General features: G+C 44.4%; 1 protein-coding gene across 12 annotated transcripts in view; it reads left to right on the top strand.

Annotated features, from left to right (window-relative positions):
* Positions 1-13,126, top strand: part of ZBTB38 (zinc finger and BTB domain containing 38) — a 124,839-nt gene extending 111,713 nt beyond the window's left edge. For 10 of the 12 annotated variants that reach the window (XM_036332376.1, XM_036332372.1, XM_036332370.1 and 7 more), the window contains one exon: positions 5,404-11,776. In XM_036332376.1, coding sequence (XP_036188269.1) covers positions 5,404-9,003 — 3,600 coding nt within the window. In that variant the 3' untranslated portion in view covers positions 9,004-11,776. Of the gene's footprint in view, positions 1-5,403; positions 11,777-11,815 lie in introns of those variants that run through there. The other 2 variants (XM_036332380.1, XM_036332381.1) reach the window with 2 other exon arrangements.
* Positions 13,127-13,572: the final 446 nt, after the last annotated feature.

Raw genomic sequence — 13,572 nt, 5'->3', positions numbered from 1 at the left:
ACATCGATCAGCTGCTTCCTGCACATCCCCCACTGGGGAAGTGCCCACAACCCAGGTACATGCCCTTGACCGGAATCGAACCTGGGACCTTTCAGTCCACAGGCCGACGTTCTATCCACTGAGCCAAACCGGTTTCGGCAGGAAGATTTAATTAAGCTGGAAATTCTGGACTTTAATTGGTCAGATCATTGCCAAAAATTTGTTTTAATTCTCACTCAAGGATATTTTTTAAAATTTATTTTAGAAAGAGAGGAAGGGAGAGAGAGAGAGAGAGAGAGCACGAAGCATCGATGTGAGAGAGAAACATTGAACAGTTGCCTCCTATGTGCGCCCCAATCAGGGATCGAACCCACAACCTAGGTATGTGCCCTGGCTGGGAATTGAACCCACAATCTTTGTTTCTTTTGTTTTCAAGTTCAATCCCAGAGTACTAAAAGCAGTATAGATATACTGGGGAGAAGGCTAACTTAATAGATGAGTGCAGCCTGGGGGTGGGAGGGACAGGAGTGGGCTAGGGGAGATTGATGGGGGGGAAAAGGATGACTTATGTAATGCTTTCAACAATAAAGATTTTTTTAAAAAAAGAATCATTTAGGCAAACAATGCTGCGATCAAGCTAATCTTAGAGATGGAGGCAAGGGCGCAAGCCGTGATAGATGGCGCAAACAGAATATGGGCAGCGGCCCTGCAAATCAAGGAACAGTCTGCACCCGCGTGCAGTGTGGAAAGGACTGTCTGTCCACCTGGCTTTTCAGCCATGCTCAAGTTCAAGTGCAGCAAGTCCTCGAATAAGGTTCCATTATAACACTGACGGGGAAAAAATCCGATTCCTGGCTAGGGCCACTGTCTGTGTGGAGCTTGCACATTCTCCCATGTCTGTGTGGGTTTTCTCCGGGGATCCGGTTTCCGCCCACATCCTGAAGATGTGCACGTGACGTGAAGTGTCCACATTGTCCCCGCCTGAACGTGGGTGGGTGTGGGAGCGCCCTGCTGTGGAAGGACATCCTGTCCAGTGTGGGTCCCGCCTTGTGCCCTAAGCTGCAGGGAGAGGCCTTGGTCACCCGACACCCTGGACTGAAGCAAGTGGGTTGGAAAAGAATGATCTTACTATTTTTTATAAATCTCTTTAAAATGTATGTGTAGCTCACATTTACTTTAATGATTAATATTAGAAGTGTCTTGGGTCTCTATTTAGAAGCTCGGTGATGTTTTTGTGACCAGAAATAAGCTGGAGGAACTTAACTCTTGTTTATATCCGTTAGCCTAGGGTAAAATTGTTTTCCTTATATGTCATCTTGTTTAAAATTGCAGTTTTCAAGAACCTATCGATGACATTAAGTGCTGGGCTGAGGAGTTGCAATTTTATTATCTTATTATTTATTATTTTGTTGTTGTTAATCCTTACCGAGGACATTTTTCCATTTATTTTTTTAGAGAGATTAGAAGGGAGGTGGGGAGAGAGAGAAAAACATCAATGTGAGAGGGACACATTAGTTGGTTGCCTCCTGCACATGCCCAGCCGGGGTGGGGGATGGAGCCTGCAACCAAGGTACGTGCCCTTGTCCACAATCGCACCCAGGACCCTTCAATCCACAGGCCAATACTCTATCCACTGAGCAATTTAAAATAAGGTGGGCATGGTGGGCCTCACCATGGAGGTGATGCATGATGATGCAGGGCAGCTGAGGGAGCCCTGTGGGTATCTAGTAAGAACATGCATTCAAGGAGAAGGAATAGCACATGCAAAGGTCCTGAGGTGGGGCATGCCAAGCTTCTTCAAGAAACAGCAAGGAGGTCAGTGAGGGAGGCAGAGAAAAAGCAGGTGGGAAGGCCATAGTGGTCGGGACAGACTTATGCTTTCACGGGCAGTGAGATGGTGGAGGTCAGGAGAGCAGCTTGAAGGGGCAGGAGCTCAAGTTTGGTTGAAGGTCCTAGAATTCCCTCCTGTTCTGAAAAGGCCTCCAGTGTTTGCTGGCAAGAGCTCTGGAGAGTTAGTGAGGACTTTACTGTGATACTTCGGACCTGGAACATTAGCGTGTGTATCTATGTGACTGGGTGTATCCATCTGTGTTTCTCTGTCCTTGGTCTCTCCTGTCTCCTGAGGGTTTCTGCCTTTTTACCACACTTGCATTCGCTTTGTCTTCAGTTCTTTTGGTCTTACTAGTATATATGATTTATTTTATTGAGTAAAATACTTTTCAAATAATTTCTTTTAAAGGTATTCTGACCATTTTCTCATAGACTACAGCAGCAGTTCTCAATTTTTTTTGGTCCCAGAACTCCCTTATATTCTTATAAATCATGAGGTCCAAAGAGCTTTGTTTATCTGAGTTATAGCTGTCAGTATTTACCATATTCAGAGTTTAAAATGAGAGTTAAAAAATTATTAACTTCTGAAAAAATACTATGATAAAACCAGGTGTCTGACAAAATAACATTTTATTTAAAAAAATAACTACTTTCTAAAGCACAAAACTTATAGTGGGAAAAGTGGTATTGTCTTACATTTTCGCAGCTGGATTTTCATATCTGCTTCTGGATTCAGTTGCAATATATTATTTTAGTCAAAGTATGTAAAGAAAATCCAGCCATACAGGAATAGGTAATTGGACAAGGGAGGAGTTTTTTTAATAATCTTTTCAGTTACTTGTGGACATTCTTTGATACCACACTAAAACTCGATAAGTGCTAGTTTATTAAAGGGTTCTGCCACACAATGGTAGATAGTCCCATGAAAGATGTCATACTTGGATTTTCCAAAGTTATGAGGATGTTTCAATGACAAACATAATGATGCTTTCTATCTATATATATAAAAGCCTAAACAAACCAACCAGTCGACCGGTTGCTATGACACTCACTGACCACCAGGGGACAGACACTCAACGCACAGAATCAGGCTCCCTCCTGTCTGGATCGGGCCTGTGGGGATCAGGCCGAAACCCGCTATCCAACATCCCCTGAGGGGTCCTGGATTGTGAGAGGGTGCAAGCCAGCCTGAGGGACCCCACCAGTGCACGAATCCATGCACCGGACCTCTAGTTATATATGTTATTCTACGTATAAGTGAGACTAAGATCTTATGCAATGTTAACAGTTGGCCTTTTGCTAACCATTCTAACTGAACAGTCTAAGAGAAGGATCAGACAATCCCACAGAAGTCAGTGGGGCTTATAATCTGACACCCTGGAGCTCGACGTGAAATACCGTATTCCCCAGATGAAGGCAGAGCCTTGTGGGAGGTTCAGAGTGCTGAGAAGTGGGGTGTTTGGGAACAAGCAGTAATTTTGAGGTGAAAGGACAAAATAGATGACACAGCATAGAACTAAGCCAAGATGGAAGGCAGCTTTTTTAATCACATAGCAGGAGTTTCACCAGATCTGAGACTAGCCAGTCAGGCTGGATAAAGAATTGAAATAATAAAAGAAAGAAAAATTAAAAAAAATAAAAAGAATTGAAATAATGTATGGGCCTTACAGAAACCAAACTGCATAAGAATATATGAGTCAGGAGAGAAAGTAGACCCTACAGGGCCCAGAACAGAGAGACCCCAACGAAGGCAAAAGAAACATCGACAGAGTGTGTTATTGGTTTACAACCTAGTAAATGTGAAGGACACACTCCTGTGATCTGTTCGGGGGCACAGAGGAAGCCATAAAGATTTCATTTCATTTTTATTTATAGATTTAACACCCCTCCTCCCCCCAGAGTTCTAGAAAAGATTCATGGGAGATGAAAAGTAAAGGCAGGGTAAGCAAGAGTAGAACCAACATTAAATAAAGACAGTGAGACAGACAGTTGTCACACCAGGAACCCAGGCTCACAGTGGCTACCACAACTGATGATAAAGCTTAATTCTAACTTGTCTGAAGAATTAAGAGAAACATGGGGAATATACTGTTCTCATGATCTGAATTGAAGAAGTTGTTGGTAGAAGTGTACTTTTTCTTCTGGCTGAATGAAATTTAACCAGTTAACCGCCACGATATTTTGAATTTAAATGTACATTTATGGCGTACAAATGGTTAAAAAATTATCAAATGGACCCTTACATAAAGGATGTTGAGTAACATAATGGGCACAGCTTGTATCAGCTCTACAAAAGGGTAAAAAGAGATTGTTTATGTGGCCATCTGGCCTTTCCAACTGAATCAGCGCCGTGAGCCAACTGTAAGACTCCATTGCCACTGGGAGATAAAGAAATACATCAAACTCCGTGGCTCTCTGGATGTCACTTGACAAGGGATAGAGGACTGAATGAATGGCTGGTTAGTGTATCCTGTGGACCAGAGGGGGGTTTTGTGGAGTTTTTTTTAACTGCAGGGATGATATCTTATTGTACAGTGCAGTTAGTTTAGTGAGTTGCTGTTGGCATTTTATAATTAAAGATAATAGAACAGAACAGGCTGCGTCACACACAGTAAGGGTCACGTTTTAATTTCATTTGTGTCTTGGATCACTGATGTGTCATGTAGTTATTGTAGGTCAATACGAACGCCATTGCTTTTGACTGCCCCTCACGAGGGTACTAGTTGGCAGGCCCTGGCCATTCCAGGCTGATTATAGAACACGTGTGGAGAATAACAAGCACTCGTCTCTGGGAAAAGCAGAGCTGGGATCCTCAGGCCAGAGCCACTGTGCCTTTAAATTGTGCTAATTTAGGAGCCTGTGATTAGACTCAGTATTGTGGGCTCAGAAACATACTTTCCTGGTTTCATATTTTTTTGTTTGTCTTCAGTACCTCACAGAGTTCTATTTGAAAACCCTACTCTCCTTTGGCTGTAATAATGAAAGGGAAATGAGAGAAGGAACCGGGTGGGTCCCACAGAGGGGCAGGGCGCCCCTGATGGTCAGATGTGGTCATGCAGGCTGTCACTTCATTGGGAGACCCAGATCTTGCTTCTTCTCGGAGTAGGTAATGATACCTTTACGTACAGGCACTGATTACTTAGGGGAAACTTAAAGAAAAATCATTGTCCTACTTCATGAACTCTGTTTGGATCAGATCATCAGGCCATCTTTGAAAATGATAGGAGGCTTGTGGCAGGACCATGGCATTGCCCATCATTCCACGCAGCAGGCTGGAGTGATGATGAGACCCTTAACATTTTGGGAGGGAACCCTGCTCCCCCCACTTTGGACATGTATATGTAGCTGCAACTTCAGAGAAAGAGATCCGAGAGGATTTCCAACTATGCAACTCTTAGCAATGGTCTGAGAAACAGGCTGGGGCGGGATAAAGATTTAGCTTCTCCTATTGACTCCAAGTCTTGGAAGGAACAACAGAATGACATAAAAACCTGTCTTTTCATGCAAAAAAAATTTTTTTCAAAGAGGTTGAAAATAGACACAAAGAAGGTCCTTGTGGAAGGGTCTTTGACCATTTCTCTCCTCTTATTTCAGATGACAGTCATGTCCCTTTCCAGGGACTTCAAGGACGACTTTCACAGTGACACGGTGCTCTCCATTTTAAACGAGCAGCGCATTCGAGGCATTTTGTGTGATGTCACTATCATTGTGGAAGACACCAAATTTAAAGCCCACAGCAATGTCCTGGCTGCTTCAAGCCTTTATTTCAAAAATATCTTCTGGAGCCATACCATCTGCATTTCCAGCCACGTCCTGGAGCTGGATGATCTCAAAGCCGAAGTGTTTACCGAAATCCTTAATTACATCTACAGCTCCACGGTCGTCGTCAAGAGGCAGGAAACGGTCACTGATCTGGCAGCTGCAGGGAAAAAGCTGGGAATATCCTTCTTGGAAGATCTGACCAATCGCAACTTCTCCACTTCCCCCGGGCCCTATGTGTACTGCATTACTGAAAAGGGAGTGGTTAAAGAAGAAAAAAACGAAAAGAGACAGCATGAAGAACCAGCCATCACGAACGGGCCAAGGATCACAAATGCGTTTTCCATCATCGAGACGGAAAATAGCAATAACATGTTTTCTCCACTGGACTTGAGGGCGAGTTTCAAAAAGGTCTCCGACTCCATGAGAACCGCCAGCCTCTGCCTAGAGAGGACTGATGTCTGTCACGAGGCGGAGCCCGTGCGGACCCTGGCCGAGCACTCCTACGCCGTCTCCTCCGTGGCTGAGGCCTACCGGAGTCAGCCCCAGCCCGCAGGCGAGCCTGCCAGCAGCCCGCCTGCTAAGACACGTGAAGAAAACGGGGAAGCTGTGGCCGAAAAGCCGACCGCATGCCGGAAGCCGAAGGCACTCTCCGTACCCCAGGATTCCGAACCAGCCACTGAAAAGACACCACCACCTCCTCCAGCAGCCACCGTGGAGGCTAATCAAGAAAGGAGCCCACAGCCAGCCGCAGTTCTTTCTGGCTCAAAATCTCCCAACACTGAAGGAGATGTCCGTCTCCCCAGGGAAGATGAAAACGTATCCTCTGAGGTCCCTGGGCCGCCAGCAGCGGAGGTCCCGCCTCTCGTTTACAATTGCAGCTCCTGCTCCAAGTCCTTTGAAAGCAGCACTTTGCTCGGTGCCCACATGCAGCTGCACAAGCCCACCCAGCAGCCCCTGGTGTGCAAGTACTGCAACAAAGAGTTCAGCACCCCGAACAGGCTGGACCGGCACGAGCAGATCTGCATGCGGTCCAGCCACATACCCGTTCCAGGAGGAAATCAGTGCTTTTTAGAAAACTATCCTACCATTGGACAAAACAGAGGTTCCTTCCCAGGCCCAGAGTCTTTATTATCTGGAAACAGGATTGGTGAATTTTCCAGTCCCGGAAGTACCTTGCCAGAGATGGACCACCTGGTTAAATTGGTTAACGGGCAGATGCTCTACAGCTGTACCGTATGTAAGCGCAGTTATGTGACTTTATCCAGCCTCCGCCGACATGCAAACGTCCACTCCTGGAGAAGAACATACCCTTGCCATTACTGCAACAAAGTGTTCGCACTGGCCGAGTACAGGACCAGACACGAAATCTGGCACACGGGAGAGAGGCGGTATCAGTGCATTTTCTGCCTGGAAACGTTCATGACCTACTATATACTCAAAAACCACCAGAAGTCTTTCCATGCCATTGACCACAGACTTTCCATCAGTAAAAAAACGGCAAACGGAGGCCTGAAACCTAGTGTCTATCCATATAAACTGTACAGGCTACTGCCCATGAAATGCAAGAGGGCCCCTTATAAGAGCTACCGAAGTGCTTCCTATGAAAATGCTCGGGAGAACAGGCAGGTGAATGAGCCTGCAGCTGGTCCCTATGTTGTTCAGAATCCACGCGGCTCTGAGTTACCGGCTCTGAATTTCCCCGAGGGCGTGCACACCGTGACCCACAGTCCAGCTGTCCCGCTGGAAGCGGCCACAGGTCAGAACAGACCCACTTCTGCCAACGTTCCAAACGCAGAGGGGTCCAAATGGGGAGAGGAGTCGTTGAAAGTTGACCTTGACAATAACTTCTATTCAAAGGAGTTGTCCCTTTCCTTCTCTGGAAACGCCGTCAGCTCCGACCTCCCGGCCGGGGGGGTGCCTGCTTTGTCTTTGAGTCATGGCAGTGAGAACTCAGCATCTGTGATCAGCTACGGCGGCTCAGCGCCCTCGGTCATTGTGCACAGCAGCCAGTTTTCGTCGGTGATCGTGCACAGCGGCACGGTGGCTGCCCTGCCCAGCAACAACCACAGAGCCCCTCCAGGCCCCGCTGTCGGTCAGGCCGTGAAAGAGGACAGCAAACCCGAGCCGGACAAGGTGGGGAGAGTGGTCAGCAGACACAGAGGCATTAAAGAGAAAAAGAAAACCATCCCCTGTGACAGGGGAGAGGCACCAGAGGAATCAGGATACGCTGCGGATCCTGGAGGGTCGCTGAGCAAAACCACGAATGCCAGTAAAGAAACCAGTAAAATCGAAACCTACATCGCGAAGCCTGCTCTCCCCGGCACCTCCACAAACAGCAACGTCGCGCCCCTTTGCCAAATAACTGTCAAAATCGGGAATGAAGCCATTGTGAAAAGGCATATCCTAGGGTCCAAGCTGTTCTACAAAAGAGGGAGAAGACCCAAGTACGAAGCGCAGGAGGAGGCTTTGCCACAAGAGAGTGAGCTGGACCCCAAGGGCGACAGCCCGCTCGAGCTCTGCCAGTCCGAGTGCATGGAAATGAGTGAGATGTTCGATGACGCAAGTGACCAGGACTCCACGGACAAGCCGTGGCGCCCTTACTACAACTACAAACCCAAAAAGAAATCGAGACAGTTGAGGAAAATGAGGAAAGCCCACTGGAGGAAAGAGCATGGGAGTAGGAGCCCAGGCACCAAGTATAAGTACCCGGCAGAACTGGACTGTGCCGTGGGCAAGGCTCCTCCGGAGAAGGCCTTCGAGGAAGAAGAAAATAAAGAGATGCCCAAGTTGCAGTGTGAGCTCTGCGACGGAGACAAGGCCTTGGGGGCTGGGAACCTAGGAAGGCCCCACCGGCATCTCACCGCCAGGCCATACGCCTGCGAGTTCTGCGCCAAGCAGTTCCAGAACCCTTCCACGCTCAAGATGCACATGAGGTGTCACACCGGAGAGAAGCCGTACCCGTGCAAGACCTGTGGACGGTGCTTTTCGGTGCAAGGAAACTTACAGAAACACGAACGCATCCACCTGGGCGTCAAGGAGTTCATCTGCCAGTATTGCAACAAGGCGTTCACGCTGAATGAGACCCTCAAAATCCACGAGAGAATTCACACTGGCGAGAAGCGCTACCACTGTCAGTTCTGCTTCCAGAGTTTCTTGTACCTCTCCACGAAAAGGAATCATGAGCAGAGGCACATTCGGGAGCACAACGGGAAGGGCTTTGCCTGCTTCCAGTGCCCCAAAATTTGCAAAACAGCGGCTGCCCTTGGAATGCACCAGAAGAAACACTTGTTCAGAAGCCCGAGTCAGCAGGAGAAAATAGAAGGTGATATGTACCACGAAAACTCAAATCCGCTGGAGAATCCACATTTCATGGATTCAGAAGACAATGACCAAAAGGATCATCTACAAACCATTGTTGGAAATGTCCTTTGAGTGATGACACAGAAAAAAAAGTCTTCAAAATATAAATTGGTGGGGGTTTTTTGTTTGTTTTTTTAGTTAGCTGTTGTGTGTGTGTGTGTGTGTGTGTGTGTGTGTTTTAAGTTTAGTTTTGTTTTGTTCACCTAACAGTCATGAAGGAGTGAATTGTAAAAAAGAAAATCTCATTTGTGAAAATTTCAGAAAAAAAGGATCCCAATATCTACTTTGGGTTTTAGCGTTAACGTCTTACAAAGTGCGCAAAAATGAAATAGCTGACTCCGCCAATATCCCAAGTATCGTGTGAAAGTTTATGAAGTTCTTAGCTGTGGTATTTCTGCCAGTGGGGGGAAAAGAGTTTAACTTTAGCCTAATTTAAAACTTTCTGGTTAGTGCTGTTAGGAACTGGCTGCTAAACTGTCTTTAGTCACTGGAGAAAAGGGTCAGACATCATGAAAATGTCAACTGCATAAGCAAGTTCAAAGGTCAATGGGCTCTGACAGTCATTCCCATTCAGCTTCTGCACTATTGAAAATTGTTTAAATTCAATGGATACATATTAAATACTTAATATAGCTAAAAACTATGTGTGAAATGAGTAACCTAAGTAGGACATGCATATATCAGAACTACTTTTCTGCAACACAAACCTTGTAAAATACATATATAAATCACCCTAACTTTTAACTGTCCATGTCCCCTGTAGAGAGTTATAACGATGAGCAATAGATCTGCAAAGAATGAGGACTGGTGTAAAAACCAGTAGAAAGCATTTTGAATATGACTTAAAAGAGCATGTCTATGCTTTTAGATGGAATGCTGTTCTCTCGAGGTTATGGCTGAGCTGTTATTCGAACTGGCCTATTCAAGTCAGAGAAAACATAGGTCCTGCCTTATCTATGGGGAAAGCCTTCCCAGGATTTATCTGTGGTTGCCTGTGCTGTGTATTACTTTCCAATGGCCTCACCTCAGAAAATGAAGAAGGTCCACATTCTTCTGAAACTCCCTGCAGTCACCCATCCATCACAAGGCCATACATGTGGAGGTCTGTTCCAGACAGACTTCCCCCGTCTCAAGGGATCAACCAAACCTGACACCTCCCGTTCCACTGAAGGAGTGTCTAGGAAATGTAACGCAAAGCATGCATGCAGTGGTGAGGGCCCAGCACTGGGAAGGGACAGAAAGCCTAATCCCTACAATGATAGTTTTCTTGGAGAGTATGCAGCCCACAAGCAGATACTAGTATAAAACAAAAGGACAACAGAAACACACACTCCGCCCCACCCGTTACAGACTTGAGTGGGCCACAGGAAGGGCGGACCTTCCTTGCCTCAAACAGTAGCTTTGTTTGGGGGTGGTGAGGGAGGTAGAATATGGGGTGATAAGATTCGATCACTTATGTGACTCAGAAATATATTCACAAAGTCAGATGCCTTGTCTTCATGTTTACAGACCTCTAGCCCCTTGCTAAAAAAGCCCACATTTTTTAGTGTTCTTTTATGTTGACCCACACCATCAACATTGCCTTCAAAGTCTAATTGCCCCACAGGTGGTCCATCATCTGGACTAGGTCCCAGGAAGCTGGAACTCATGATTCTTACTTTTTAAACTGCCATCATAGGAGGCAGAGAGAAAGCATTCCTATCCTTTGATCACCAGTATGAGCAGAATCTGGAAATCGGCTCAAGGGTGACCTGCAGCCATTCATGTTCATGGAATTTGATAGATGGAAACCCAAGGCTACCCAAGGTTGCAGAGTTACCATTACGAAGAAGTAGCTCAAAGACTCCAGTTTCTCTCTCCAAAGGGGATGTCTTCATGAAGAAGAATGAATACGGATTTGGGTGGGCAAGAGAGCATTTAAACACCCAGAAAAGGACATGATCAACGCTGACCTTGTAATACTGTAGTACTTTGCTGTTAAGTAACCCCAATATTGTATCTGCATTTATCTTTTGTTCAAACACATTCAGTTACATACAGTATTATATAATAGAGGAAAATGGAAAAAATGCTAGCAAATTCAACTTTATTTTACACATTGTATATATGTATACCTGCACTATTCATTTGGGTTTTGTTAAAAAGATAGTCACAAAGGGCTGAAGAATTAATAATTAGAATATTGAATAAGCAATCCTGTGATCTACTGATTTGTTTTACCAATTAGGATTATGAATCAAGAAAAATAATTGTGTATTTTAGTCATTTTGATTTGAGGTAACTCCAAATAAGAAGTTATTCCATGTAGTGATGTCTCCCAGCCCTTACATGTGGATATTTTTTAAGTGGACTTGTATGCTGATAATTCTAGACCAAAGTAAATATGGCAGAATATTTATACATGAAAAAAATAATTTTGCAAATATTTTCTATAATTGTATTATTCGTTTAAAACGTTGACCGCTTGTGTTAGTTTCAGGGAGGGGTGTATATTTTGATAAAAAATACTTGACTTTGTAATTCTGTATATTCTACACAATTTATAGCAGAGCCGTTTTAAGACAGCCTTGTCACATTTTTTGTTAATTGTGAAAACATTATTTTGAGTGATGTTCAAGTATGCATTGAGTACATAACGACCAACTAGAATTCAAGTGAGTGTGAACAGTGAACATACTGTATGCTGTACAAGATATATTGTAATTTGCTGTTTAGCATCTGTATTTTGTTTAGAAGATATTATTAAATGCAGATGTTAAGGGTTGGAAAAAGTCTAATTTTATTTTTAGAAATAATGAATATAAATTTGTTTTTGCTTGATTAAAATAGCTTGTTCCTATGTTAAGTCTCTTTTTAATGTTTTAATGTTACTTCTTTTATGCAGCTAAGCAGCTCTTCCATCGGTGTGTGTCACAGCGTCATATTGCGTGTTATTCATCGATACATTGCTGTCTCCTCACGTGTCTACATTCCGTGGTACCCACATACATGCTTACTACTCAAATGCAATATGACATTTTTTTAAAAAGCAGCCCTCGTTGGTTTGACTCAGTGGATAGCTCATCAGCCTGCAACTAAAGGGTCCTGGGTTCGATTCCGGTTGAGGCCACAGGCCCGGATTGCAGACTCGATCCCCAGTAGGGGGCATGCAGGAGGCAGCCAATCAATGATTCTCTCTCATCGATGTTTCTATCTCCCTACCTCTCTGAAATCAATAAAAATCTTTTTTTTTTTTTTAAGCCAGAATACGAGAAGTGGAAGTCTTCTGGCAACTTAGTGCTTTGGGTAGGCCTGATGGTATCATGATAAATCACAGAGTATTGGAAGTATTCTGCTGTACTCATCCACAGGAAACAAATCACACCCGTGGAGTACCAGGCACTCGACAATGGTCTTTTCATGGGCTGTTTCATCCAGTCCTTCCCCAACAGCCCTGGGAAGTAGATGTCTTTATTCACATTTCATAGTGACTTTGAGAAGATCCCAGAGCCAGGCAGAAGCCGGATCCCAGCCCAGGGCTGCCCAACACCACAGCCCATGTTTTGTCCCTTCTCAACACCTTAAAGAGAAATGCTTAATGTAAACTGAACAGAGAGTGAAGAGAAAAGACTTGACAAAGTAATTCAGCTTCAGGAGGGTAGCTGTTATAAGGACAGCTTTGAAGAGGCCATTCGGCTCAGCTTCCCCAGACTCATCACTAATCTACTTCCTGAGGCCTCACTACTTTGGGCATTTGGCTTTTTTTATATCCTGGGATATTGCCCCAATGAATTCAGTTTTTGAGAGTTTGTACACTTTTTTAAAGAATATGAGTTGACATTATAGTTTAATGCTGCTATACGCTAACATTTTTCACATTAAAAGCTGTTCCATCATCACATCCGCTACTCTGAACTTTAGCTAATTATCTTCAAAAGCTTGCAGTTAGTCACAGTGGGCACCGTGAAAGGGCGTGTCGGTGGCTCAGGCATCACAGTTCATCACCAAATGAGCTGTAGAAAATAACTCAAATTTCCAGTCCGGGCTGGTAGCATCAGTTTTGTATTTGAAGGGCAATTCTAAACTAATTCCCCAAAAATTTCATAATTGCTGTCTGCTAAAACTAATTTCACTATCTAGCAAAACAGGTTTAATATTAAAAGAATTTGTAACAGTTGTGAAGGTACCTGGATTAAAAGGATAACAGTGAATCGTACGAATCAATCCTGTCTGTACATATTTTTTAGTTCTTATTTTGGATCTTTTTATTCCTGTTGCTACACTCCCCTTTTCTCATCTCATGTTGATTGACTTGGTCCCACTCCCTCTGTCTCCATCAGTTCCTCTTTGCAGACCTCAAGTGATTCTTTTTTCCCATTTCAATTTCCTCCATATCTGAGGACTCTTCACCTTCCGCTCCCAGCTCCTGGCCATCTATTAATCTCCCATTGGAAGAGGGCAGGCTCCTCCCTCCCTTCCAGTCAGCAACGCTTGCTCATGATTCTTCAAGCAAGATGGTCAGTAAGCAGATGTGCAATTTTTAAAATGAAACACTCCAAATTTAGACAACTAATGAAAGGACTGGTTACAATAGAAATGTGACTACATTTTTATTATTTAATGCTTGACATCTAAGACGTCAAATCTTTTTTAGAATGTTTG

The sequence above is a fragment of the Myotis myotis genome, unplaced genomic scaffold (genome assembly GCF_014108235.1).
Source record: "Myotis myotis isolate mMyoMyo1 unplaced genomic scaffold, mMyoMyo1.p scaffold_m19_p_13, whole genome shotgun sequence".
Classification (NCBI taxonomy): domain Eukaryota; kingdom Metazoa; phylum Chordata; class Mammalia; order Chiroptera; family Vespertilionidae; genus Myotis; species Myotis myotis.
Note: the sequence above shows the minus strand (reverse complement) of the source record. Positions and strands in the feature narration are given on the sequence as shown.